This window comes from Pithys albifrons, chromosome 11 (assembly GCF_047495875.1).
Source record: "Pithys albifrons albifrons isolate INPA30051 chromosome 11, PitAlb_v1, whole genome shotgun sequence".
NCBI classification, from domain to species: Eukaryota; Metazoa; Chordata; class Aves; order Passeriformes; family Thamnophilidae; genus Pithys; species Pithys albifrons.
The window spans coordinates 22,611,249-22,635,662 of NC_092468.1; the positions used below are offsets into that span (position 1 = coordinate 22,611,249).

General features: G+C 43.3%; 1 protein-coding gene across 1 annotated transcript; it reads right to left on the reverse strand.

Annotated features, from left to right (window-relative positions):
* Positions 1 to 1,518: 1,518 nt before the first annotated feature.
* On the reverse strand, positions 1,519 to 19,179 carry SEC62 (SEC62 homolog, preprotein translocation factor). The gene is made up of 8 exons (XM_071566174.1): positions 19,071 to 19,179; positions 10,361 to 10,469; positions 9,869 to 9,974; positions 8,601 to 8,811; positions 6,810 to 6,902; positions 4,760 to 4,820; positions 4,044 to 4,163; positions 1,519 to 3,514 (listed from the first exon to the last, which is right to left on the reverse strand). The coding sequence occupies exons 1-8, from the start codon at positions 19,104 to 19,106 to the stop codon at positions 3,048 to 3,050; spliced, it is 1,203 nt and encodes a 400-aa protein (XP_071422275.1). The 5' UTR covers positions 19,107 to 19,179; the 3' UTR covers positions 1,519 to 3,047.
* Positions 19,180 to 24,414: the final 5,235 nt, after the last annotated feature.

The window sequence follows — 24,414 nt, forward strand, 5'->3', positions numbered from 1 at the left end:
GTTTTGGAGCTTGGGAAATGTTTGTTACAGGTTTTCTGGTACAAATAGTGTAACAAAGAGTAGTGTTCAAACCTGCATGTTTGGGTTTAAAAATGTATGAGATGTGGCAGGATGAAATGTCAGCCAAGGGGTAAGTGATACCCCCTCCCCTCCCAGCCAGGGAAGGAGCAGCTGCACCCGGGGCAGAAGCAGCAGTGGGAGGATGTGCAGGTCCTGAGCATCTTGGGGATCTACTCTGAATTTATCCGAGTACAACTCCCTCAAGAGTTCTGACTCAAACATACAGAAGTAAGGCAAGCACAAGCTTTCTAGAACTCGAAATAATAATACAGACCTTTCCTACTGGAAAATTTAATCTACAGATACAAGAAATTAGTTCATCAAATATTTCTAATTCTTTCTTAATTCCTAGAGAAAGATCTGCCTCTGTTAAAGGACCCCAGAACACCACAGGTGAGCAGGGGTTATTGTATCCATACCCAAGCAGAGTACCCTTGGGTGCAACATCTCTGCTAAATACTGATCTGCATGGAATACTCATTTATGTTTCACCATTAATTTCTTAATTAAAAAGAATGTATGGGAATTATAATATTTTCTTGAAATTAAGAACAAATCAGAAAATTATACTGACAGGAATATCAGTAAGACCACTATGAAATTTTATTTCAGGAATGACATTTTAATAGAGCAGTTATTTAAATACTTTCCCACTAAATATCTAGATACTTGTTCTTGTAAGGTCACCTTAGACTTGGAAGGCAAAAGTCAGAAACATTAAGAAGAACTTTGAAATGCCTGATATAAAAATGTCCCAATAAATAACTAAAGGTGGCCAAGTCCCTTTGTGATTTCCTCTTTGGTCTGGAAATATCTGTCAGGATACCGTAAGTCCACTCATAATTTTACTATTACTGGCATGTTGTAACCCCTGCTCTCATTATCTCATTCCAAAATAATTTGGAAATATTGGGGGAATATTTCTAGGATAACTAGATCACAGTGATGAGCCACAAGTCCTTTCCTTGGCCACCAACCACATCTCTTTCTTCACACCACCTCAGAGATTCAGAGCTGTTCACAACAGGTCAAGTGAAGATTTAAGGCCAATTAAATTTCTAAGCCATGGGAGCCTGGAACTCTCTAAGGTTCACCATAAATGTTTGGTAGTTAATTCTGAGCCCGACACTTGTCCCCAGGCAGGCAGTGCTGGCAAAGGGCACCTGTGCAACAACAGGGAGCAGATGGCAACATTACAGGAGTATTTATTATTTGACCATTTCAACTTTATTTTCTCAGCAAGGCCCTGGAGACATTATCTCACTCAGAGGAGGAAAAGTACTTGAAACAGCTGAAAGCCACTGCATTAATTTCCTCAGAAACTGTTTTGGCTCAGCTGCCCCTGTGAGCCCCCAGAGCAGGCTCTGCTCTCCCCACCACACACACCCCTCAGTCAGCACAACAGGACTCATTAGCTGCTTTAATCAGTGACAACACACAAGTGGCCAGGAGTCAATCTGTTTAGTTAATGGGTCCTTTAATTTTTTGCTATGTTAATAAAAAAGTGATCCAATTTATCTGCTTCCTTATGGAGTAACTGTTCAGGAGATTCAAGAAGCAAATACACCATATCCACAAATTGTTTATCAACGCACCCATGATGATGGTTTTATTTGCACAATCTGAAAAATTAGTATCTTCATCCAAAATGCCGACACTGGAAGGATGGGAAGTGATTTAGGATAGGGGAAAAAAGTTCTCTGATATGAAAACATCAAGCTTACCCTCGTCTTCTCTGAGTGGGCTGAGCAGACAATCAATCAACAGTTCAAGTCATCGAGAGGAAAGACGTGGAGTCTTTTCTTCTTCCATGCTTTAGGCAGAACCTGCAGTCCATCCTCCACAGGCAGCAGGAAGGGATGCACAGGAGAAACCCCACCAGCTGCTCCGAGGGATTTACAAACAAATCATTAATGGTCATCTCAGCTCTGAGTCCCCACTCAGCTTTCGGAGCAGACACTCCCCGGCCTCTTCAGGTTAAAACTCCAGTTCCAGAGAGGTTTAACATTAAGGCATCCATACAGCTCTGGTGTTTGCTTTCATTTAATAAAGATCAGTTTACTCAAATACATGGAATGTTGGCACAAAACTAAAGCTCTTGTGGAACAGCTACCGATCATACACAAATATTCTGTGAGGTCCTCTCGACTTGCATTTCTCCCATAGATACACCACAAAATGGCTTCAATAATACAAACTGAATGCTGGATCAAATCTCTAAATAATAAGTAGCAGTTAAAGTAAATGGTTTGCTTTATTTGTAAATTATGTACAGAATACATTTTTTTCTTAATTATGATGGAGCAGGAGAAAGAAAACAGCCATTATTTCCAAACTGCTGCCTCCTTCACCTGCTGGAGATGACATTTCTCTCTGCACTGGATGTACAAAACCAGTTTGGATTTCCTCGGTTGCTGGCACATGGGCTGGAGAAACAGAGACACTGCAGCCAAATTCAGCACTACCAGCTCCTCTATTGTCAGCAAAATATCTCTGCTAAAACTAGTTTTCTTACGAAAGTTCTCACAATCTTTTGAAAACAAAATCAAGGAAAGTATCAAGAAAGCTGTGGGCTAAGAAGGGCTTTACCTAACTATCAAATGAGTATAACTAGGAATAGTCTGAGATTTGGTCATTCAACTTTTACCTGGTTTACAAAAGCAAGTTTGAGAAGCTAAACTAATTGACCAGTTATGCAAGTACCAGAAAATGATGTTTTTCAGTAGGTTTGAGGACAATCTGGGCAATCTATCAATCAATAAAAAACTTGTCAGATTGATAAAACTTCTGTAAATGGTATTAATGATTAACAGAGTACCAAGTAATCAAGTTAATGGTTAAAAAAAATGAAGGAACTAGATATAAAACTGTTTGGTAACACGTATATTTCAGCAAACGAAGATGCTACTGTATGGTCTATGTTTTGGTGATCAGCCAACAAAGAAAATCCAACCATTTGCACATACTTAGTCCCAAACCACAGTGAGTTATGATTTTCCATGTGAAGGCCTACTTTCAGTATCATCCTCCTCTTCCTCCTCACAATCCCCTTCATCTGTTTGCTGTTCCAGTTCCTCTTTTGTGATCATTTCAAAGTCGTTTCCATTGCCACTACTGTGCTGGGACCTGTCGTCTTCGCGCCGGTCACTGTCAGTGTCTGAGTGTCGCTCCCCTCCTGAGCCCTCTGTTCCCGAGTTCCTCGTGCCTTCTGTTTTCCCATCCTCCTCTTCCTTCTTCTCACTATCTGATTTCTCCTCGCTGTCGTATTTTTGCTGCTTTTTGGATTCTGATTTTTCCTCTCTCTTTGAGTCTGCTTTTGGTCCTTTGTATTCGTGCGTGTAGAGGGGCCTGAAGGAGTCGATGAATCCCACGTCTGCTGTAAGGTTTGGCAGGAACCAGAAGTGATGCCTCCCTCCGGTGATGAGCCAGATGATAAGGAATAGGATGCAGCGAGCTGTGTAAGAGCAAGGCAAACGCTGGGTTTGTTATAAACACACACAACATACAACCAATGGTGTAAGAGATGTCCACTACTAACATCCACCCCACGCCAGGGACTGGGGGAAGATCCCTCATTCCAAAATAACACTGGAATAGTTTGTTCTTAACACATGTCCCCCATCCAACTAAGTGTGGAGTTTATCTGTGACTTGGCTCTTAATCCCTCTGCTACAGAAGTACAACCAAAGAAACCTTTAAAATCCTGTGACACCATTCTCACCATGGAACCTGTTCTTACATGCAGTTCTGGGGTTGTTTGGCTCCTTTAAAAGAACCTGCATTTATACAGGAAACACTAAGAGGTGACAGGAACACGAGATCTTTCTTCCCGTGGCACAAGTGTGACCCCCGCTGGCCGGGATGGGAACACACACAGGATCCACTGTGGCAAACACCGTCCTGGCAGTGGGACCGGCCGGCTCATGCACGGGAAGCGCCGGGCTGTGCCTCTGCCCCGCGAGCCCCGCCTGACCCGCACTCACCGACGGCAAGGAGCAGAATGCTGGCGACAAAGCAGCCCGCGCCCACGCTGAGGTAATAAACACCGACGCGCATCTCGGCGGGCCAGAGCGGGAACAGGGTGGCGGCAATCACAGCAATCACTGCGCAGTGAGGGCAGAGAGAAGCAGGAGAAGCATCATTAGGATTTCCCGAAGGGGTACAGAGCTTACCCGGCTTACTGAGCATTCAAAGTATTGGCTTAGCCCAGTGTGAGCTACTGACAGTATTTCAGGCCTTGACTGAGACCCTGTCTGGAGTCACCTCTGCTGTTTTTGTTCAGCAGCTCCAAGTGGCCAAGGGAGCCCAGAGAGCAGCTCTGGGAGAGGGCACAAGCCAAAGGGTGAGCAGGGAGCTGCTGTACCTGGTGCAGCAGGAACTGCCTGCTGGAATCATGGTGATCCCAAGGTCAAAGGCCTTAGTGTGTCCCCAGGGGATGACATGGATTCTCCCCAGGTGAGGAAGCTGGAAGGTGTTGGACCAGCAGTACTGTGGATGGTCTGTTAGCTCATGGGTTCAGTTCATATACACAGAAATTTAGATTAAAAAACTGAAATTGGCTGATTTGTCCTATCCTATGCAAATACAGTTCTAGGGTCAGCAAAGTATTGTTCATATTTAATATTTTTATATAACCCATATTTGCCCACTGGACACTTCACTGGTGAGCTTAAAGCAACTTGTGTCTACTCTGACTTACCAAGTACAAGTCCCATGGCAAAAGTTTTAAAGTGAACAGGGTCATAGATCCACACATACACCTACAACAGAAACAGTCTGGTTTACAGTCAGAAAACAATCTCTGGTAAACATCTCCTTTATCCCCTCACCCAAAACTCACTGCCAGACTGCAGTGCTTGGTGCTGGAGCAGGGCAAGGGGTCAGGATTCCCAAGAAGGGTTTTGGGGAAAACCATCACAGTAGAACTGATGGGGAAATGAAATATTCAGAAAAATCACTGCATCAAGTTTCGGTTTTATTCTTCTTTATTCATTAATGTTGTTCAGCATGAAGCCAAAAACACTTTTGAAAAAAAAATAAAGTTTCTCAGGTCCACCAAGGGAAAACAAAAAGGCTTCAAGAATAAAAAAACCCAGGCCAAGCACCTGGAACAAAGCACAGAGCCAAAACAGCAGGCCATGTGCTGGGCTCAGATCAGTGTCACTGTACCCTCTGTCTGTCCCACAGCCAGTGTTACCTCAGTGTCTGCAGTTGCCACACTCAGTGCCACTGTTTGTGTGAGAACTGTGGGTCATTTGAATCAGAGCTGCTCAGCCATATCAAACGAAAAACTTCTTGGAAAAGCGCAGGATTTCCTGAGCTACTAAAATGTTTTTTTTCTTAGCAGGGTAAACAGTTTGAATCTAAGCTTGTAACTGAAAAGAAGCTGCTGATTGCTAGAAACCAGCAGCCCTCATTGCAGATGTGTCAATATGAACTCCCAGGAGGACACAGCAGTGGTTCAGTGTGAGGCAACAAGTGTTGGACATTCTGCCTCCCACAGGGTGCCAAAGCTGCCTGTACTCAGGTGTGGCTGCTGCCAGTCAGCTCTTCTGTGAGCCCAAACAAGCTGCAGATCAAGACTGGGCAGTAAGACAGTGTGTGATATCCTGTGTTTGTAAGTGCAAAATAATGAAGGGAAAAAAAATACCCTCTAATGCAAATACACAAGAGTTGGCTCTAAATTAGCTAAAAAAAATTACTTAAAAAACCCTCTTGGGAGTTGCACTTCTTAAAATATCCCAGCTCATTAACAAACAAAATAGGAACTGATGTCAAGACAAGCAGTAAATACTGTGATGCTGCAAATCCTGTGGTGCAGCCCCCTCTGGAATGCCAAACTACTCCAGGCACTCCATGTAAAGACAACAGGGAGGATCTGAGCCAGGTGTGATTCCACAGGGGGCAGGATGGAACAAAGCAAGTCAGGTGTAAAAGAATTGACTGAGAAGGGTAAAATCAAGATACATAAAGGAAGTATATTTTTGCACACAAGTGATTTATTTATGGAATTTGCTGCTATGTATGTTTTATAATCAAAGGAATGTAACAATCCTAGGGCAGGTTCCAGTACAGCCACACACAGCACTGTAGAACTTACCACTTATCACAAAGTTTGGAAGCACAAATGTGACTCTGTACATTACAGAGCTGGTAAATAATTCTTTATCTTCCAGAAAAGCAAAGTGCAGAGAAGTATTTAAGGCCACAATTTCAGTGGTAAAGCCGGGATGAGAATTCAGGAATGCGAAAGTGTCACCTGCCTGCTCAGAGCACAAAGTCAGACAGGTATTTTTATTTCCCCTCCTACAAGTGAACATGATGTTCTGGAAGGCTCATGTTTGGGTTAGAACTATCTTGGCATGGCAGTGTCTGGGGATAACCTGGGCTGGAGGGGCCTCAGGAGTCTCTGGCCCCTCCTGCTGTCCCAGGCAGGGTCAGCTCTAGGCAGAGGCTGCAGCACCACCTGGGCAGCCCCAACACCCCAAGAACAAACATTTCACCTCATGACCCCTGAATTACTGGTAAATTAAGTTTTCTTTTAGATTTTTTAAGTTGCTTTCTTACATTTACCTGTCTCTAACATCCTTGCAAACATCTAAAAATCTGATTTCAAGCTCAGCCATCAGGTTGCCATTACTTTTTCTTTCAACATAGCAAGAAAGGGTTTGCAGAAATACAGTATATGAAGCTGTTCTCTGGCAATAGCACAGTGACACTCAAAGCTGGAAAGTACCCATAAATCTTACCTCATTTCCATCCAAGAAAACTTGGTCTTCATGTGGTTCAAGTTTAAATTTCCTCTTAGTTTCCTTTTTCTTGGGCGTTCCTGGGGTTTCATCCTACAGACAAACATGAATATTTTAATTATATCTAATATATGTATAAATCATTATATAGATATAAATATGTATATATGTTTGTGTGTATATATATATATTTACACATATATATGCATGTATATGTATGTGTATATATATATATAAAATACACACAAAAATATTATATATAAACATTACAATAACATTAGGACATTTGAATTTCTAGTATGTTAATACATTTAGTCTGATAACTTTTCACAAACTTAAGATCATGTTCACACTTTTTCTTTTAAGTAAAGATGCTCAATTTTCTCCTGCTCTTATTAATTACCAGCTGGGTACCTCAAAAATAAAGGAAAATTGTAAGGAAAGAGAAATTTTATTTTTAATTAGTATCTAAAGAGCAGATTATGACTTCACAATTACATTGTCTCTTCAAATGCATAGCAAAGCTGGGATGGTATTAGCAAGAGGTCTGCACAGAGATCAAGAGCAGGGAAAGACACTTCCCCATCACCCACTTCCCTAGAATTATCTGGTACTTTGGTGCCATATTTACCACAAAGGCCTTCTGGCAAAATCAGTTTCTGCCCATTTATTCTCTGTCCTCCTCAGTCGCTTTCTGCATCCTGTGCTTCCTCTTCCCTGTCTCCCATTTCCTTCTCTTTGCTTATTTCCTTGTGTGAAAATAACACTGAGATTTTGGTCCTGTGTTGTTGTTCACGTTCCTACCCACTGGCTCATATAATCCATTAAATATCTGTTCAATAAATAATGATTAGTTTAAAAATTAACATTACATTTAATAATGTACCTCCCCTGATGAGGGCAGATTGGAGGAGCTCCTACTTCCACAATCAGCACCTCAGAGCTGGGTTATCCCACACTGCCTGCTGTGCTACTGGGATTGTTGTGACTAAAATTCCTCCAGTAGCCATGTGGGTTTCTCCTGAAATCCAAGCCTTTATAGACAGACAGTGCTCCCACTAAAGGTGAGAGGAGTGTCTGAATGGGAGTAACTTTGGAGCACTATCCTAATAACACTCACTGATTCAGATCCCTGTATATAAAAGATAAACCACCCCTGCTCATCCAGTTTCTCCTGCAGGTTCCCAACATTTTAATTTAGGAATTCTGTTCTGTTTATAACAAAAAAAGTAATAAAATAAACCAGGAATGAAAACATGAAAAAAACCCACGTGAAAATGTGTACAGCAACAATAGTTTGAACCTGAAAGATCAAGTGAAAGGAGGCAGGATTGGTTCAGCTGGGGAGCTGTCACACAGCACAGCCAGTTACAGGCACCACATACCAAATGTTACATTCCAAACATTCTTGTTACCAAACACAGCAAAATTGTTTGTGTTTCACTTGTGCAGCTGTGCTGGTTTTAAATGTTTGGTCACATGCACATATGTCATTCTTTGCTGCTGTACAAGCCTTGCTTGCTCCCTGGAGGGAAGCAGGGTCTGATTAACTCAGCCCACACTGCAAAACAAGGTACACAAAGGCCAGCTGAGGCCTCTTTCTTGATCTAGATCAAAATAAGAACAACTCAAAAGGTAACAAAACAAGCAGCATATTTTAGAGATGAAAACAGGGGAAAAAGGTACATCATAATACAGAATAACCAACTACACCTTTGAGCTGATGTAATCTTAACAATTGGTTAATGTATTTGTTACAGGTTTGTCTCTTCTCTTACAGAGAGTTCTTACCTTCTTACACTCCTCTTTTTCACCATCCTTTTTCTTCTCCTTTTCTTTCTCCTTCTTAGTTTTTTCATCTTTGCCACTTTCCTTCTTGCTCTTTTTCTCCTCTTCTTTCCCACTCTCAGCCTTTCCTTTTTCCTTTTCTTTCTTTGTATCCTTGTCAGGTTTCATTTTCATCACTTTCAGTGCTCGATGGAAGAACTGTTTTTTCAGGAGTCTTGAAAATAGTTAAATTATACATTTAAATGCAGCTGTGATAACAACATTTACACCCAATTATGTTAATTAGACACCATTCTGGATTATCTCTCTAACACAATCATGAACAGCATGACTGAAAGGCAGAGGTCACCACCATCTGCTTGATTTACTACACACACCAGGCCGAGTTATCCCATGTCTTACCTGTTGCTTTGTTTTTTTTTTGGTTCATCTGTTCAGAACTGGGTAAAAAATGGACTTCTCTTTGGCAGCATTTTGCAGATATAAATGAATACACAATATGTAGGAGACAGAAAGCTGCCAGGTCAATTTAATTATCTTTCAGGGCTTACTGAGTCCCTTGGTAAGTGATGTAGAATAGATAAAACCGATGTACAATAAATAAAACTTACATATGGAAGTATTCCATTAATGTCAGCTACAAACAAACCTTACAGCAAGTACATATATATATAAATAAAAATATATATGTGTGTATATAGAGATATATATATGTGTGTGTGTATATATATATAGTATATATAAATATATATGTGTGTATATAGAGATATATATATGTATGTGTGTGTATATATGTATATATAAAAATATATATGTGTGTGTGTGTGTGTCTCTAGATATAAATAAATATAGATATATCTATATGGGCAGTGGGGCACCAGGATGTCTCAAGGCCATCACCAACCAGTAACTCATTGAAAGGATCACAGCCCAGTTCCAAAACTGCAGCACAGACTCCTGCTCATCAGACAGTGAGCACAGAGAGATCTGAGAGCTCTGACCACACTCACTGCAAATATTGACAATATTCAGGAAAACCATTTGACTCACCTTGCTGCCCCAAGCACTGCAATGAAAGCTTGACAGAGTTGTGAGAATGGAGATGATGAAACTACATCATTTCCACCCTCAAACACAGCAATAAAAATACAACCATTTGCATACAAAAGTTTTAGGATGCACGAAGCCCAACTTACACAGGCTCCCAAATAACTACCACATCTTCTCAGCTACAGCCATTAATGACACTGAGGAATTAGGCTGGGTCATACCTGTTGCAGTAATCAACCACAGACTCTCGGGTTGTAAACAGAGCCTCTTCTCCTTTCTTTGCCTTTGCCCACTTGGAGTCCAGGAGACAATCCACAGCTTTGGAGGCTAGAGGAAAAAAGGGAATTAAAAATGCACTGTCATGTACTTTAACATTTAGTCCGTGTTCCTTGAACCATCCTGACACCAGTCAGTTCTGGGTATTGTTCCACATCCTTTCAAACCTTTAAAGGAAGACTGGTCACTATTCTGAAACACTTTACTCTTGACAACCACACACCTTTAAATCACAGAGTGAAAAGGTTACTGTGTTTACTCCAGGCTAATGAGATTAATTTTATGGCTTCCTAATGCCTAGATCAGTTTTCAAACCCAAACTGTAAGATCAGAACTTAATAGATAAAGCACTAATAATAAAACCAAAGCAGCCTCTCCCACCTTCCAGTTAGAATATTAAAAAAAGATCTTAATTATCTGGTTAAAAGTGACCCTACCAATAAAATAATCAACTCGGTGACCCATCATGTTGGTGGACTTTGTTGGACAGTTGAAGCGCAGGTATTTGGCAACAGCCTTCTCCTCCTTGAATGGCTCACCAACTTCCTACAGTGGGAAAGATCAGAAATTAATACCCTTTTAAACACACTGGAAAATCACTCATTTGGGCTCAAAAATCAGGTATTGCAAAGTCCTTGGTAGTTCACAGCAATATATAAATAATAAATAGAATATAAAGGATGTGAAAATAGGTCAAGGCATTTTTTCCAGAGAATTTTCTGTTTGTATGAAGCAAAAACACAGGAATTTTTAAGTTAGATGATCTGAAGGTACAACTAAGAACTCCTTTACCAGCTCTGCAAAAAGAGCAAACTAAAGGAGGACCTAAGAGGAGAGCAGTGGGCACATGGGAAGCTGCTTAAGGTACTGGGATGGAAACAGTTGTGAGGCTGGGAACAAAGGAAAACAGTGAGGAATGAGCAGGTATGAAATGACAGCAATGACACTGACAGAACACAGGGCAGCCTGGATTGCACGTGAAAAAGGAGAAAACCAAGAATTTGAAAGATTTGACTAGAAAATTAATGTGTGACTGCACGACTACAAAATAACTTGAACTCTGGAGTACCCTTCAGAAGATTCTTCCAACCTACAGAGCAGGAAGCACAGCAGGAGGAAGCACATGAACATCCAAACATGTCTGCAAACAGTCAGGAATTCTGTGCTTTTACCACCTTGCAGAGGCAGCACAACTCAGAAGGATGGAGATTGGCATTTTCAATTATGTAAAATTAAGATCTAACATTTGCAAGCAGGAAAGGAAGAACTTTCTAATGTTCCCACTTCACAAAAAACGTGTCTGAAAAAAAAATTAGGATATTAAACTGACTCATGCAAAGTTCCCTAAAATTCCTTTCTATGAGAGTTCTTTTAATCCGTAAGGTTTAATTCTCCAACCCCTCCTGCCCCTCATGGATCACTAACAGGGAGACACTGGGACATCCTTCCAGACTGCAGCATCTCTTCTGTACCTGTTATTCTCATGCTGACCAAAGAAACAGATTACACAAACCACAAGCCAGATTGGTCACTTACAGGAATAAAAAAAAATTCAGAGTCTATTGAAACACATAATATTCCCAAAGGTCAATAAACATATACAACCTCCATTACAGCTTTTAAGATGTATAATCATAATATCACAAGCACCATGTTAAGTGGAAATGCAAGGTCAAATAGATGTTGTTGTATCAGAATAAAAGCTTCAGATGGTAAGAGTTGTTAATTTTCAACAGTTAGCACAGCTGACTTTCAAAATCAACTGGTTAATGAATATCCTTCAGGAGGAGATTTGTTGCTTTTCCCATCTGAGGACAATTTTAAAAGAGAGTAATCCAGACATAAGGTATCCAAATGTCCAAAAGACTCTGTAGTTTGTTAGCTCTGAGATTTTTTAAAGTCTAACTCTTCTATATCTAAGTGGAAACACAGTCTCACACTCCCCACTTAGTTTCACAAACATGCCCAAATTAAGCCAGATGATCCCAACAGTCCTCAAATGGATTCAGCTATCTTCTTCTCCATGTTCTATCCTTTTTTAAAAAGGATTTTTAAAATCACTATCAAACATCAGGTAACTCTCAGAAAACCATTCCCTGACAGTGCAAGTATGTACAGAATTTATGCTGTGGTTTGATGTTCTCTTACACGGTCCAGTTGTACCAGTTACTGTAAATTACCTAAGATGGCAACAGGTTTGATACCAAATAGCAAAACAATGGTTTAATAGCAGAACAATGAATAACCACAGGGGCTAAGGCACGGTGGGACTGTTGACTGCAGGCAGCATCTCTGGGTGAAATAATGCTTTGTAGTATTTCCTACCAGCAAATTGAATTTGGAACAATTCACAGGGCAACTGTTGTTCCTCATGGCACAGACAGTGAAACAGCCACAGGAGCTGCAGATATTCATTCACCTCGGCGTTAATTCCTCTGCCAAGGTGGTTTTTCTCCTTCTTCCTAAAATATTTATGATTCTGCTGGGCCATGTGATGCACCACACAGGCCGGGACTGGCACCAGGAGATTTTACTGCTCCTTTCTATGTATTGCTTTGTCCTTTTTTGGGGAGTTTCATAACAAAAACAGCTTCCCTGTGAGACACTGCCACAGTTTAACTGAGCCCGTTCAGAGAAAGTGTCCCCTGCAACTGAACCCTCATTTTTCATCCTATTTTCACCTCATTGTTTGCAGAGCCAGACTTCTGTTAAAAGATGACTGACAGAAAATAACATTATATTCCCTCATGAAGTGAAATCAACCAAAGCACTGAGAAGTTCAGAAACCTGGCCACAACTTTCAAAAGCTGCAGTTCAACCAAACCTTGTGTTCAGTTGTAAAAACAGCACTTTAAGCCTCCTTAGGCATTTAGGAAAAGATTATACAAATTAATCAAGGGATAGTTCTGAAAAAATCTAAAGAGAGTCTTAAAAAGGAATATGAAAACTTCCTGCTCTTTTGCTTTCATAGAGAAGAGAAAAATTCAGGAAACATCTTGTGTAAACTATTTCTAGAACACTGAAGATGCTTAATTAAAATTCTATCATTAAACTCTTTTAAAATAATAAAAAATAGGATAGAGTCAAACTTCCAAGTACTTTTGCTCTAGATTTTGTTCTAGACTATTCCATCTACTTATGTATTGAAAAATGGATGTTGTCACTGGACAGTGTGCAGAATTCAGAGATTTACTGATAACTTACAAACTCTGGGAGAATGCCATTAGAAATAAAATCAATCCAAATTTCTTATTTGTCTGGACATAAGAACTCCACCTGTAGACAAGAAAAGCAGTGCTTGGCCCAGTCACTTACTAGAAATGCACTGACATTTTAAATTTCTAAGAATAATTCTCAATCACAATTCTGCTCTATACGAATTCCTAATTCAAGATTTTCAAACCCAGGGACCTTTCAGACCCACTGAGGTGAAGGGAAAACCCCAATTATTTACCATTATTTCCCAAATCAAAGTACAGCACAGTGCATTCTGAACTACCTTGATGTACTTCCCAGTTAATTCAACCCCCAGCTGGGACTGCAGGACCAGAGGCCTGAGCACATTACAAACAACATCTGGTTGGTTGAAACTGGGGTGCCCGTGAGTTTCCTCCTCCCTCTCAGCTCTACCTAAGCAGGAGTTGTTCAGGTTTCTTATTCCTGGAACATTCAATGGATGACAAAAGGCCAGAGCACATTTCCGGTTTGGAAATTTCACACATTTTATTCCCTCTTTGCATCACAGTTTTGAGAAGACAGAACAATTTCCTTCCTCAGCTTTGTAATGTAAACAGAGTTTCTGGAAAATCAGAAGAGGGTAAATATTGAGTGTCACTAACAAGAGAAGTTATTTCATGTGCAGACAAATGCATTAGAAGGATTTCACAGAATCATAGAATCGACTGTGTTGGAAAAGACCTCAGAGATCATCAAGTCCAACCCTTGGTCCAACTCCATTTATGCTCCTCTGTTTTAAAGGGGTCATCAAAATTCTTTTATTTCAATCAAATGAATATCTAGTTTATTTCTTTGCTCTTAGAATTTCAGAACACCACTCCTGACAGCAGACTGCTGAAGCCTAATAGTTTATACAGTTTTCAGACATGAAAAAGAAGACATTTAAGCACATTTATCATGTGCAGCCTGTTCCTCAAGCTGGGAGGCCACATCAAAAGTGACACCGTGCCAAGCCAGGTGTCATTCCACACTCACACTCCTCACACTGTAGGGACACTGTAGCTGCAATTGTGTTCTCTTCTCTGCAGATGGTCTCAGTGCATCAAACACGGGCTGAATTGCAGGATTATCTTTTCCCCTTCCTTGCTGTCAGTACCTTAGCCTGGATGTTCAGTGGCAGGGAGTGGGTGCTGCTCACCCACTCAGTTATACAGCTCAGTTGGTTAAAACTTGGTTGTGATAATGCCAAGGTCATGGGTTCAATCCCCTGTGTGGGCCATTGACTTAAGAGTTGGACTCGATGATCCTTGTGGGTCCTTCCAACTCAGAATAGTCTGGGATTCTGTGATTTGTCTAAAGCAAACCAAGGTGCAGAGGACAGAGAAAAAGCACAGAACTGGCATGACTGGGTATGCTGTTGGGTGGGAGTGTGTAGGGGGGACACAAACACATCAGGGTCTTTCTTAGGACTTGCTTTTAGGACACCATCTGCATTTTCTTCAGTGACTAAGAAACATAAAATTGCTGGACTCCTGCACTGATGACCAGTACAAGGATTGCCCCAGGTCTCTTAAAAGAAACTGTGGCAGAGCCATGTGGAGAAACCAGTTCTCCTGGATTGCCATGGCCGTGTGCTGGCCACAAAACATTAACTTTTCTTTACAGAAAAAGATTAGCAGATGTTTTTCGGTCCAGTTCATATCCTAGAAAAATAGAAGCATTCTTCATTTTTATCTTCCAACCATTGCTAATTTTTTTGAGCAAAATTGTAAACATACAGAGTTCTAAAACACATCCAAGGAGCAACGTACAGTACTCTGAAGCCAAAACACACAAGTTTCAGTCCCCTTCTAAACCCAGGACAGCTGTTTTGACGTTTTTCCTTCCCACCTCCAAAAACGTAACTCAGAATTTCCAAAAGAGTGATTCTTGTTTTAATGACAAAGTCAGGTTGCTACTTTTAATTCCTATTTTTTTTTTTTGCTCCTTGATCATTGTTTCTTCCTCTTCTACCACCTGATACCACTCAGCTTTCAAAGATGTTATTTAGCCATTCTCATCCCACTCCACTTGACTAGAATTTATGAGACTATAAGGACAAACAGGCAAGCTGGAATAAAATCTGCATTACTAGGAAGCCACTGCATTGTCCTTTCTGCAGATCCTTTCCACAGTCACTCACACAAAGCTGCAGCACAGGAGCAGCAGCACAGCTGTTGCATTTTTTGGCTACAACAGTTAATGATTAGTAGATGTCCTTCATCAGGAGAATCACAGAGCCTGAATCAAGGGAAAAAAGTCCATCAGGAAAGTTCCTGCCACTGATGGCAGCAATCACAGAATCATAGAATGGATTGGGTTGGAAAAGACCTCCGAGATCATCAAATCCAACCCTTGGTCCAACTCCAGTCCATTTACCAGATCATGGCACTCAGTGCCATGGCCAAGCTCAGTTGAAAAACCTCCAGGGATGGGGAATCCACCCCCTCTCTGGGCAGCCCATTCCAATGCCTGAGCACTCTCTCTGCAAAGAAGTTTTTTCTGAACTCCAACTTCAATTTCCCCTGGCAGAGCTTGAGCCCATCGTGCCCCCTTGTCCTGTTGCTGAGGGCCTGGGAGAAGAGACCAACCCCCACCTGGCCAGAACTTCCCTTCAGGGAGTTCCAGACAGTGCTGAGGTCACCTCTGAGCCTCCTCTTCTCCAGGCTAAACGCCCCCAGCTCCCTCAGCCTCTCCCCACAGGACTTGTGCTCCAGTCCCTTCTCCAGCCTTGTTGCTCTTCTCTTCTCAGTTGGGTTGGAAGAGACCTCTGAGATCATCAAGTCCAACCCTTGATCCAACCCCACTGTGATCACTCTGGCACTCCGTGCCGTGGGCTGGTGATCACAGTAGGGTTGGATCAAGACATGTTGGATTCTCTGTCCCTGGAGGTGTTTAAGAGGACACTCAGTGCCACATCCAGTCCCTTCTCCAGCCTCGTTGCTCTTCTCTGGCCCCACTCCAGCCCCTCAATCTCCTTCCTGAACTGAGGGGCCCAGAACTGAACACAACAGTCAAGGTGAGGCCTCACCAACGCAGAGTACAGGGGAAAGGTCACTGCCCTGGGCCTGCTGGCCACTCTATTTTTTGCCACCAACCTGCAGTTAGACCCTGACACAAGAACAGCCCAAGGGGTGTTTTCTGTGTCCCCCAGGGTGGTATTTTCGTGCAGCACCATTTCTGGAGGGGAGGACATGGCACAGGGTGCGACACAAACGCTGTTAATCACAACGCAAAGATCAAACCAAAACTGTGCAGGGTGGAACCCGGCCAAGGTAATGAAAACTTAATGCCTCCTTAACAGTCCCTCTGCAGAGCTGCCAACACTGCCACGTGTTACCGGCCCAGCGCCTGTCACAGGAACCAGCACTGAAGGTTCTGTGCTTAAGGGAATATTCCAGGACACGTATGGAGCTGTGTTTTTTTCCAAGGCATGAAATAGCTTTGTTCAGTTGCTGGAGTAACAGCCATTCAAAGCCATGTCCCATCGTTTGAGATGTGTGTGTCTGAAATAAAAATATTAAACTAGCCATTAGACAGCATATGTTGTTGTTCTCTCAGTAAGTCCTTTATACACAGCAAACATTCTTGATTTCAGATATTTGAATCATGTGGCAGCCACAGGGTGAGCAATTTGCATCCTACAGACCAGTCTCCTTTCACTGCTGCACGTCCGAATTAACCTCCATGCTAATTACAGTTAAATCACCATCAGGAACGACACTTGGAAAATTTTACCTCTAAAATATCTTTGCTCAAATTTTTGAAGTTAAGATTTTTGCAGCTTTCATAACTTTCAGCAGGAGAGTCTGAGCCCTGCAACAAAGATTGGGCAACAGCCTTTTGATGAACATGCATTCCATGGAGCACATCCTTCCTGTGCTGCTTCCGATGGGAAACACACAGAGTAGGCTGGGCAGAACTATTTTTTTGAGACTTTTTTCATGTCTAGCTCTCTGGCCTAACTACCATGATTCCAGTCTTGACAGCAGGCATAAAATCCTATGAAAATTATTCCAAACACAGGTTCTGTGCACATGGTATTTGTAATTGAACTCCCTTCCATCAGTCTCTTCCACAGCTAAATCCAAGAGCCTCACTCCTGTCAGGAACTACAGCTCTGCTCAGAGGCAGAGGGGCATTCAGTGTCAGACCTGCCTGCAGTACAATAAATAATCTCTTTATTAAGGGGCACACATCACCTTAAATTAAGCACACACTGCCAAAACACTTCAAGCACCTAGAAATAAAAACCCCACACTTCAATTCAAAAGAAGGAACTTGCAGCATTCACCTGAAAATATGATACTTATACTGCAAATATGCCAATCAAGTTCAAAAAGCTTAAAGAAACAACCCCAAAATCAACTACCAAGAAAAATATGTGTTGTTTTATTCAGTGACCAATTATGAACACCCCCTGGGCATTCACCAATATTCTTTGTTCAGGGTCTTGTCTTCCCATTGTTGGTGACACTCACTGGGAACCCACCAAAATCCACATTTATCTCCATAATTATGTCACAAATTTAGGCCACGACCTTAAGCATTAACACACAGACATCGATTTAATTACTAACAATCTGGGAAATACTTTTACTGCAAACAGGCTAGAAATTAAGTATGTGCTTTACTGCCTGCAAGACCACAGCCCTGGGTGTTACACAAAACATTAAATTACATTTAAATTGGGTTTGATGGATGCTTTATTGAGCTGTCGTCATACTTGGAAAGGGACAGTCTATAACAATCATGGAAAGAGAATAATTCTGTAATGGTTTACAATAACTCATCGAATGCTGTGATGGATAAGGCTTGTTTAACAAGATTTTGATTAATTACTCTTTGCATTTCTCCCCCTGCCTCGGTAACTTGAATTAAAAGGAAGAAAGAAACCATTACAAGTACAGGCAGATCTCCATCTTCTTGGGGGAAGGGAAAGTGGGCTGGGGAAGGGGAAAGATGAGAAAGGATAGAGAGCAACCAGGCAGAAGGGTGACATATGAAGTGTTTGTTGTTGAACGGCTCTGTGATCTCTGTCAACATTATCTGCTCTTACAGCAATAAAACCCAAGCACTGTTTAGTCTCAGTGTTGATAATACACAACAGTAATAAGCATTATAGTCACTGATAAGTGTAACTGTGCCCAAAACATGCATCAAAAACTCAGTAAAAGTCCCTGTTGACAAACCAGACTCCAGGTAAGCGAAAGCACCAAAGGTGCCTTCACTTTGCCTCTCGGTGCCTCCACACAATTATCACCACATTTTAACGCGATCTCAAAGCTGATTAGGTCTATTTATAGATGCGTCTGTTTGTTTATGTTTTCCAGACACTAATTTCCTTTCCTTACCGCATCATTTCCTGGCTGGGGCACGTTTGATTTTAAGATGCTTTTACCATCTGTCCCGTATTTTGGTTACGATCCCTGGGCCGGACACTCCGGGTGAAGGAGCAGCTCCGGGTGTTTCGGTGTTACCTGCACTAAGCTATTGGTCACACCGGTAACGAGTGCGATCCAGAGTATAACACGGTGATTAAAAACAGGGAATAGCTTGAAATCTCCCTCTTTGGCCGTTTAGAGGTGAAGAACTTCCGAGGGGCAGAGCCCGTGGGGATGGAGCGGAGGAGCCTCGGCCGTGCCGGGGCCCCTCGGCCCCTCCACACGCTCCGACCGGCGCTCCCCCGTTTCCTTGCACAGTTTACCCATTTCCTGGAAAATTCTGAGGGAAACCCGCCGCCAGCTGCCAGCCCGGGTTCTCCCCGCGGCCTGAGGTACTCCCGGTGCCCCGAGACCGGGGCGCTCCCCTCCCTCACGGCGGGGAGGCCGCGGAGCCGCCGGGGAAGCCGCTCCGAGGACGAGGAGCGGGATCCGCGGCCGGGGCGCGGCGGGGAGGGAGGGATGGAGAGGAGGGTCGGGTCGGGGGTACCTGGACGCGCTTCCTGTGCCGCCGCCGCTCCGCCATGTTGTCCCCGTCCGCTCCGCCGGCGACGCGCGGGGGGGGCGAGCGGGGGGCGGCCTCGCGAGAGGCGGCGGGAGCGGGAAGGAGGGGCGGGAAAAGGAGGCGGGAAGAGCAGGCGGGAAGAGGAGGCGGGAAGGGGCGGTGCCGCCCCCCGGTGCCGTCCCCCGCAGCTCCATGCGCGGCCTCGGCCTCTCACAGGTCCCTGGAAGCGCTGCAGACCGTCAGTGTCCGGCCTGGGTCAGTCAGGGGTACCTGGAACTGCTGCGGTCTCCCGGTGCCCCGTCTCCGTCCCTCATCCCACCGCAGGCCCTCGCCGCTGTCCCTCAGCGCCCTCAGGCCACGGCCCCACCTCAGCGCCTCCTCGGTCCCTCAGTTCAGTCCGCCTCGGACCCTCAGCCCGCCTCGGCCCCTCAATGCCGTCCGGTCACCCTTCACTCCGCACTGTCCCCCCTCAGCTCTTCACCACCACTCCTCGGTCCCTCAGACCCTCCCTGCCCTCCCTTCAGAGCTCCCCTCACAGATCACAGAGTTCTTAGGGTTGGAAGGGACCTCTGGAAATGATCCAGTCCACCCCGCCTGCCCAGGCAGGGACACCTGCAGCGGGTGACACTGGAACACGTCCGGGTGGGCTTGGAAGGTCTCCAGAGAGGGAAACTCCATTCCCTCCCTGGGCAGCCTGTTCCAGTCTCTGCTACCCTCAGTGTGAAGAAATTCATCCTCATACTGAGGTAAAACTTCTTCGGTTTTAGTTTATGGCCATTGCTCCTTGTCCTCGTGCTGGGCACCACTAAAAATAGCCCCTCAGTGTCTCAGCACCTCATTGTCCCCCCTCAGCCTCTCATTGTCCACCCCTCAGCCTCTCATTGTCCACCCCTCAGCCTCTCATTGTCCACCCCTCAGCCTCTCATTGTCCCCCCTCAGCCCCTCATTGTCCTCCCTCAGCCCCTCATTGTCCCCCCTCAGCCCTCACTGTTCCCCCTCAGTCCCTCATTGTCCCCCTCAGCCCTCATTGTCCCCCTCAGCCCCCTGGCCAGGTGATGCTCCAGCTCTTTGGCCACAAAAATCTATACATTTAGTTCTGACACTCCTGCACAGTGTGTTAGGCTGTAGAGATGCCTTATGCAGCAGGCCTTTGTTAGCTGATACCTATTTAAACAGATTCAAAGCTCAGACCTCCACATTTACTTATAGAATTAGATTCAAAAAGCAACCTCTATAAAGCAGAAGGGCCTTTTGCCAGAGGTTGTCCCACATAGTTGCGCTGTGAGGTCACTGCAGTCAGCAAAGCGTGTAATCGTTTATCCTGGCTCCATGTTTCCAAACCACACCCTGGCACTTTGGGATGGAAAAGTATGTTCAGTGCTGTATCGTCTTGTCCAGTCCTCTCAAGTCGTGTTGCCCCTTCTTGTTCCTACAATTTTGGAACCTCTCGGATTGAAAACTGGGCAATTAAGAACCTAAAAATGTTTCTAGAGGCTTATTTGCCCCTCAGTCACTGTGCCAGGTTTTGTGCTCTTGCTGGTACCACATCTTTTTCTGTTGAATGTTTTCCTTTTGCTGTTGCTGGGCAGAAAATCTATACAAGTTACAAATTAAGCTGACTGACTGCAGAGCGAGTGAACTAGAAAAGTGTAATTCAAAAGATTAACTAGGTAGAGGGAATTGAAGTTTTTATGGTTACAGTAAAACAATGCCTTGTAAAAAGTAGGCAAACTGCCTTTATTAAAGAAAACAAATGTTTTAAGCTGGCAATAATTTAAAGAATTATTTCATATGCTTGACTTACAGTAACATAAAAGCACATCTGACATGGAGGCTTTCTTGCAGGAGAAGTTTCAGCCTTCTGTAACTTACAGATTGCTAATAATACATGATGCCTGCAGTCAGGATTTTAGCACAGCTCAGACTCCTCTGCTCCCCCTGCACAGGCACAGGCTGAATTTCACCTGTGAAGCTCTCCCTGTTCCAGGGGAGATGCAGTTTGGAACCAAGCTCCTGCCTGGTCACTGCCCTCCTCCTGAAGGGTGCAATCACCTTGTCATCATCCCCATACCTCTACTTTTGGGCTCCTTTAAGGTCTTACTTCTCTATGCTGTCTGTCTCTCACTCTATTGATGATTCATAAACCCATCTTTAATGGTTAGCTCTTCATTTTGCAGTTGTTTTTTTTTTTGGCATGGTATGTTATCTGCAGTACAACAAGACATTTGCTGCCAGAAAAGCACCTGGATTTTTTTTCCCTTCCAGAAATTCTTATTCATCTGAAGTTTGAGAAACAGTAAGTTGCAGGAGCTCTTCCCAGGACAGCTGGGCAGGGAACAGCACAGGGAGCAAACTCATCATTTCAGGCAGATCTCTAAGAAAGGGAATGTGTCCTCCTGTGTAAGGCACTGGATGGTGAATTCCTACCACTGTGGAGCACAGAGCAGTGCAAGACTGAAGTGTACAAGGAACAAGGTGATTTGCAGACGTCAACATGGCAAACAGGAGAGAAGCAAGTGACTGAATCCCAAGAAAGCCAGGGAGTAGAAGTGCAGGTTCAAACTGCTTGTGTTTAGGGTCAGTGTCTGAGCTGTGGGGGAGGCTGCAAAAAGAAGCATTTCAGAACCATGGAGTGAAGTCACAGCCCCCAGAGGACCAACTGCCATTGTCATTAGAGTGGATTCACAATTACTGTTGAGAAGGATATTGCATACAATTTGGGGTGGTTTCCTCTTTCAACTGAAGCCAGGCCAAGAGCATTTCATTAGCCTACTTCCCCTCTTCTTTACCCCAACTCTGTGATCTAATACAGCAGCAAGGATGCTGAAGGCTTAGTCCAAAACCAGCTGGGTACATCAATGAAACAAAAATGCATCATGAGCTGCTATTAAATATAGAAATCATCTCTGTGAAATAGGTCCCTGGAGACAATGGAACTATTCTGAAAGGTTTGCTTTGTTCTTATGCTCTGCTTTAGCTGTCCTCTCTTGGCCCCTGAGGCAGGACACCCAGTTAGGTGGTGTTCTACTCTTCTTGGTACATATTCTCTTATACCCTCACATTCACTTTTCCCTGTAAATTTATTGGCATTTGTGCTATGTCTTATCTGATTGCTTTGGGCTCGGTCATCCTGTATCCATAAGGTGATGTGGAGTTATCACTATGACTTGCACACCAGAAGGACAAGGCTACACGTTGCCAGTTGAATTACTGACAGCCATGTCACCAATTCTGCCTGAAGTCACAGAGCCTTCTGCAAAAGAGAAGTTGAAGTGACACCAGAAGTCAGAGCAAGTGTTTGTTGAACAAACCATTAACTTGCAAGAAGCTTATCCACTGGACCCACAGATTATCTTCTGGCTTTGGGGGAAGACAGGGGAGAACACAAAACACAATTACCTCACCAAGGAACAAAGGACAAATTCCCCAGCAATGTATTAGGAACCATTTCCTAGATCATCTACAGATGACCTCTGGATGCAAGCTCTGGACTGACCTCTCTTTTCATCCAATCAGCTCCAGCACTGACTGTGTACTCAAAATATGAGGAATATGGGCCTTGTGCTCTCCAGCATCACTGTCAGGGCAGGTTCAGCTAAAATCCACCCACAAACATGTGAGTCACTACTCAGAGACACGTTCCAGTGTAGACATATCCTGAGTCACTTCCATCTCCAAAGCTTATAAATATTTAGTTAGCCACTTAGCTTTTAATTTAGCAGAACAACAAAGATTCATTAGACAAGTCTCCTGAATTATCTTTCACTAAGAAGCTTCTTAAAGACTTCCACTCTTTCAAGTTCTTTTTCATTTCTATACAACTCAGAATTACTTGATACATATAACTGACAAAAATCATAGGCAAACTAAGAAATAACTTCTCCTTCTGTAATTAATTGCCTCTGTTTCAAATACCAGCTTTGTTCATTGCAAGAGTATATTTTCATTTTAGCAATAACTGTTAAACCCTAACAAGGACATGTCTCTCCTGATGTGGAGAGGCACATCAGATCTTCCTAAAGACCACTGTCAATCAGACCATGCTGGTGTCAGTGAGGATGTGCCTGGACACAGAAATGGAAAACATAAATACATTTTATAAGAACCAGCTGAGGTTTGGGGGGGGGAAATATACATATATATATAAAGGGCTTGCTTGTACCTCTCTATTTTTGGCAGTGGCAGGAGGGGAGGATAAGACGGGTAATATTTAAGGGTACAGCATTAGGCAAAACTATCTGCTACTGTTTTATAAAATCATAGATTTGTTGTTATGACTACAAGTGTTTGAGATAAAAATGTTTGATTGATAAACATGTGGGTCTTGACTTTACATCCCTCCATTTTACAGATTGAACCAGAAGCCAGTGAGTGCTTTACAGACCATCTTTCAATGCAAACCATTTAGGAACTGCTGGAGTCCCACAGATCCCAGCTCTGCAGTGCTCCCCTAGCAGAGCTGTTTGAACCCTGGAACTGAAAGGTAATCAGCAAAGAGGGCAACCAGGTTGGCTTGATGCTTTCTTTTTTCCCCAGGGTCAGCAGTGTTTTTCTATTTTGCTGTTCTGTGTGATTGATAAGTATGTCAGTAATTTACAGATGCCACATGGGTTTTTAAATTTTGATAAATCATCTATTCATGTATTTGCTATACTGTAGGAAAAAATACTGCATCATTCTCTGTACAACACAGACAGTGGGTCTTGATGAATTTTCTGTGGGCTGGGTTAAAGACTTTGCATCCTCATCAACAGGGAAATTGGTGGTTCAAGAAGAACATGTGGGTAGTAGGAGAATTGATGTCTGTCTGGAAGAAAACAGACTTGGGTAAACTTGGCAATGGGACAAAGGAAACGACTGCATAAAAGGCAAGTTAACAGAGTAGTTCTTGGCCCCAATACAGGTGATAGTAGGAGCAAAGCCTTCCCAAAGAAAGGAAAGGAGCCTTGCAGCTGCAAAAAACCCTCAAACCCTAAAGAAATGATAAAAGGGAGGTCAGGTTTTCTCTTACTACAACAAATACTATTGGGGTTGGTCTCTTCTCCCAGGCACTCAGCAATAGGACAAGGGGGCACGATGGGCTCAAGCTCTGCCAGGGGAAATTGAAGTTGGAGTTCAGAAAAAAATTCTTCACAGAGAGAGTGCTCAGGCATTGGAATGGGCTGCCCAGAGAGGGTTTGGATTCCCCATCCCTGGAGGTTTTTCAACTGAGCTTGGCCATGGCACTGAGTGCCATGATCTGGTAAAGGGACTGGACTTGGACCAAGGGTTGGACTTGATGATCTCGGAGGTCTTTTCCAACCCAATCCATTCTATGATTCTGTGATTG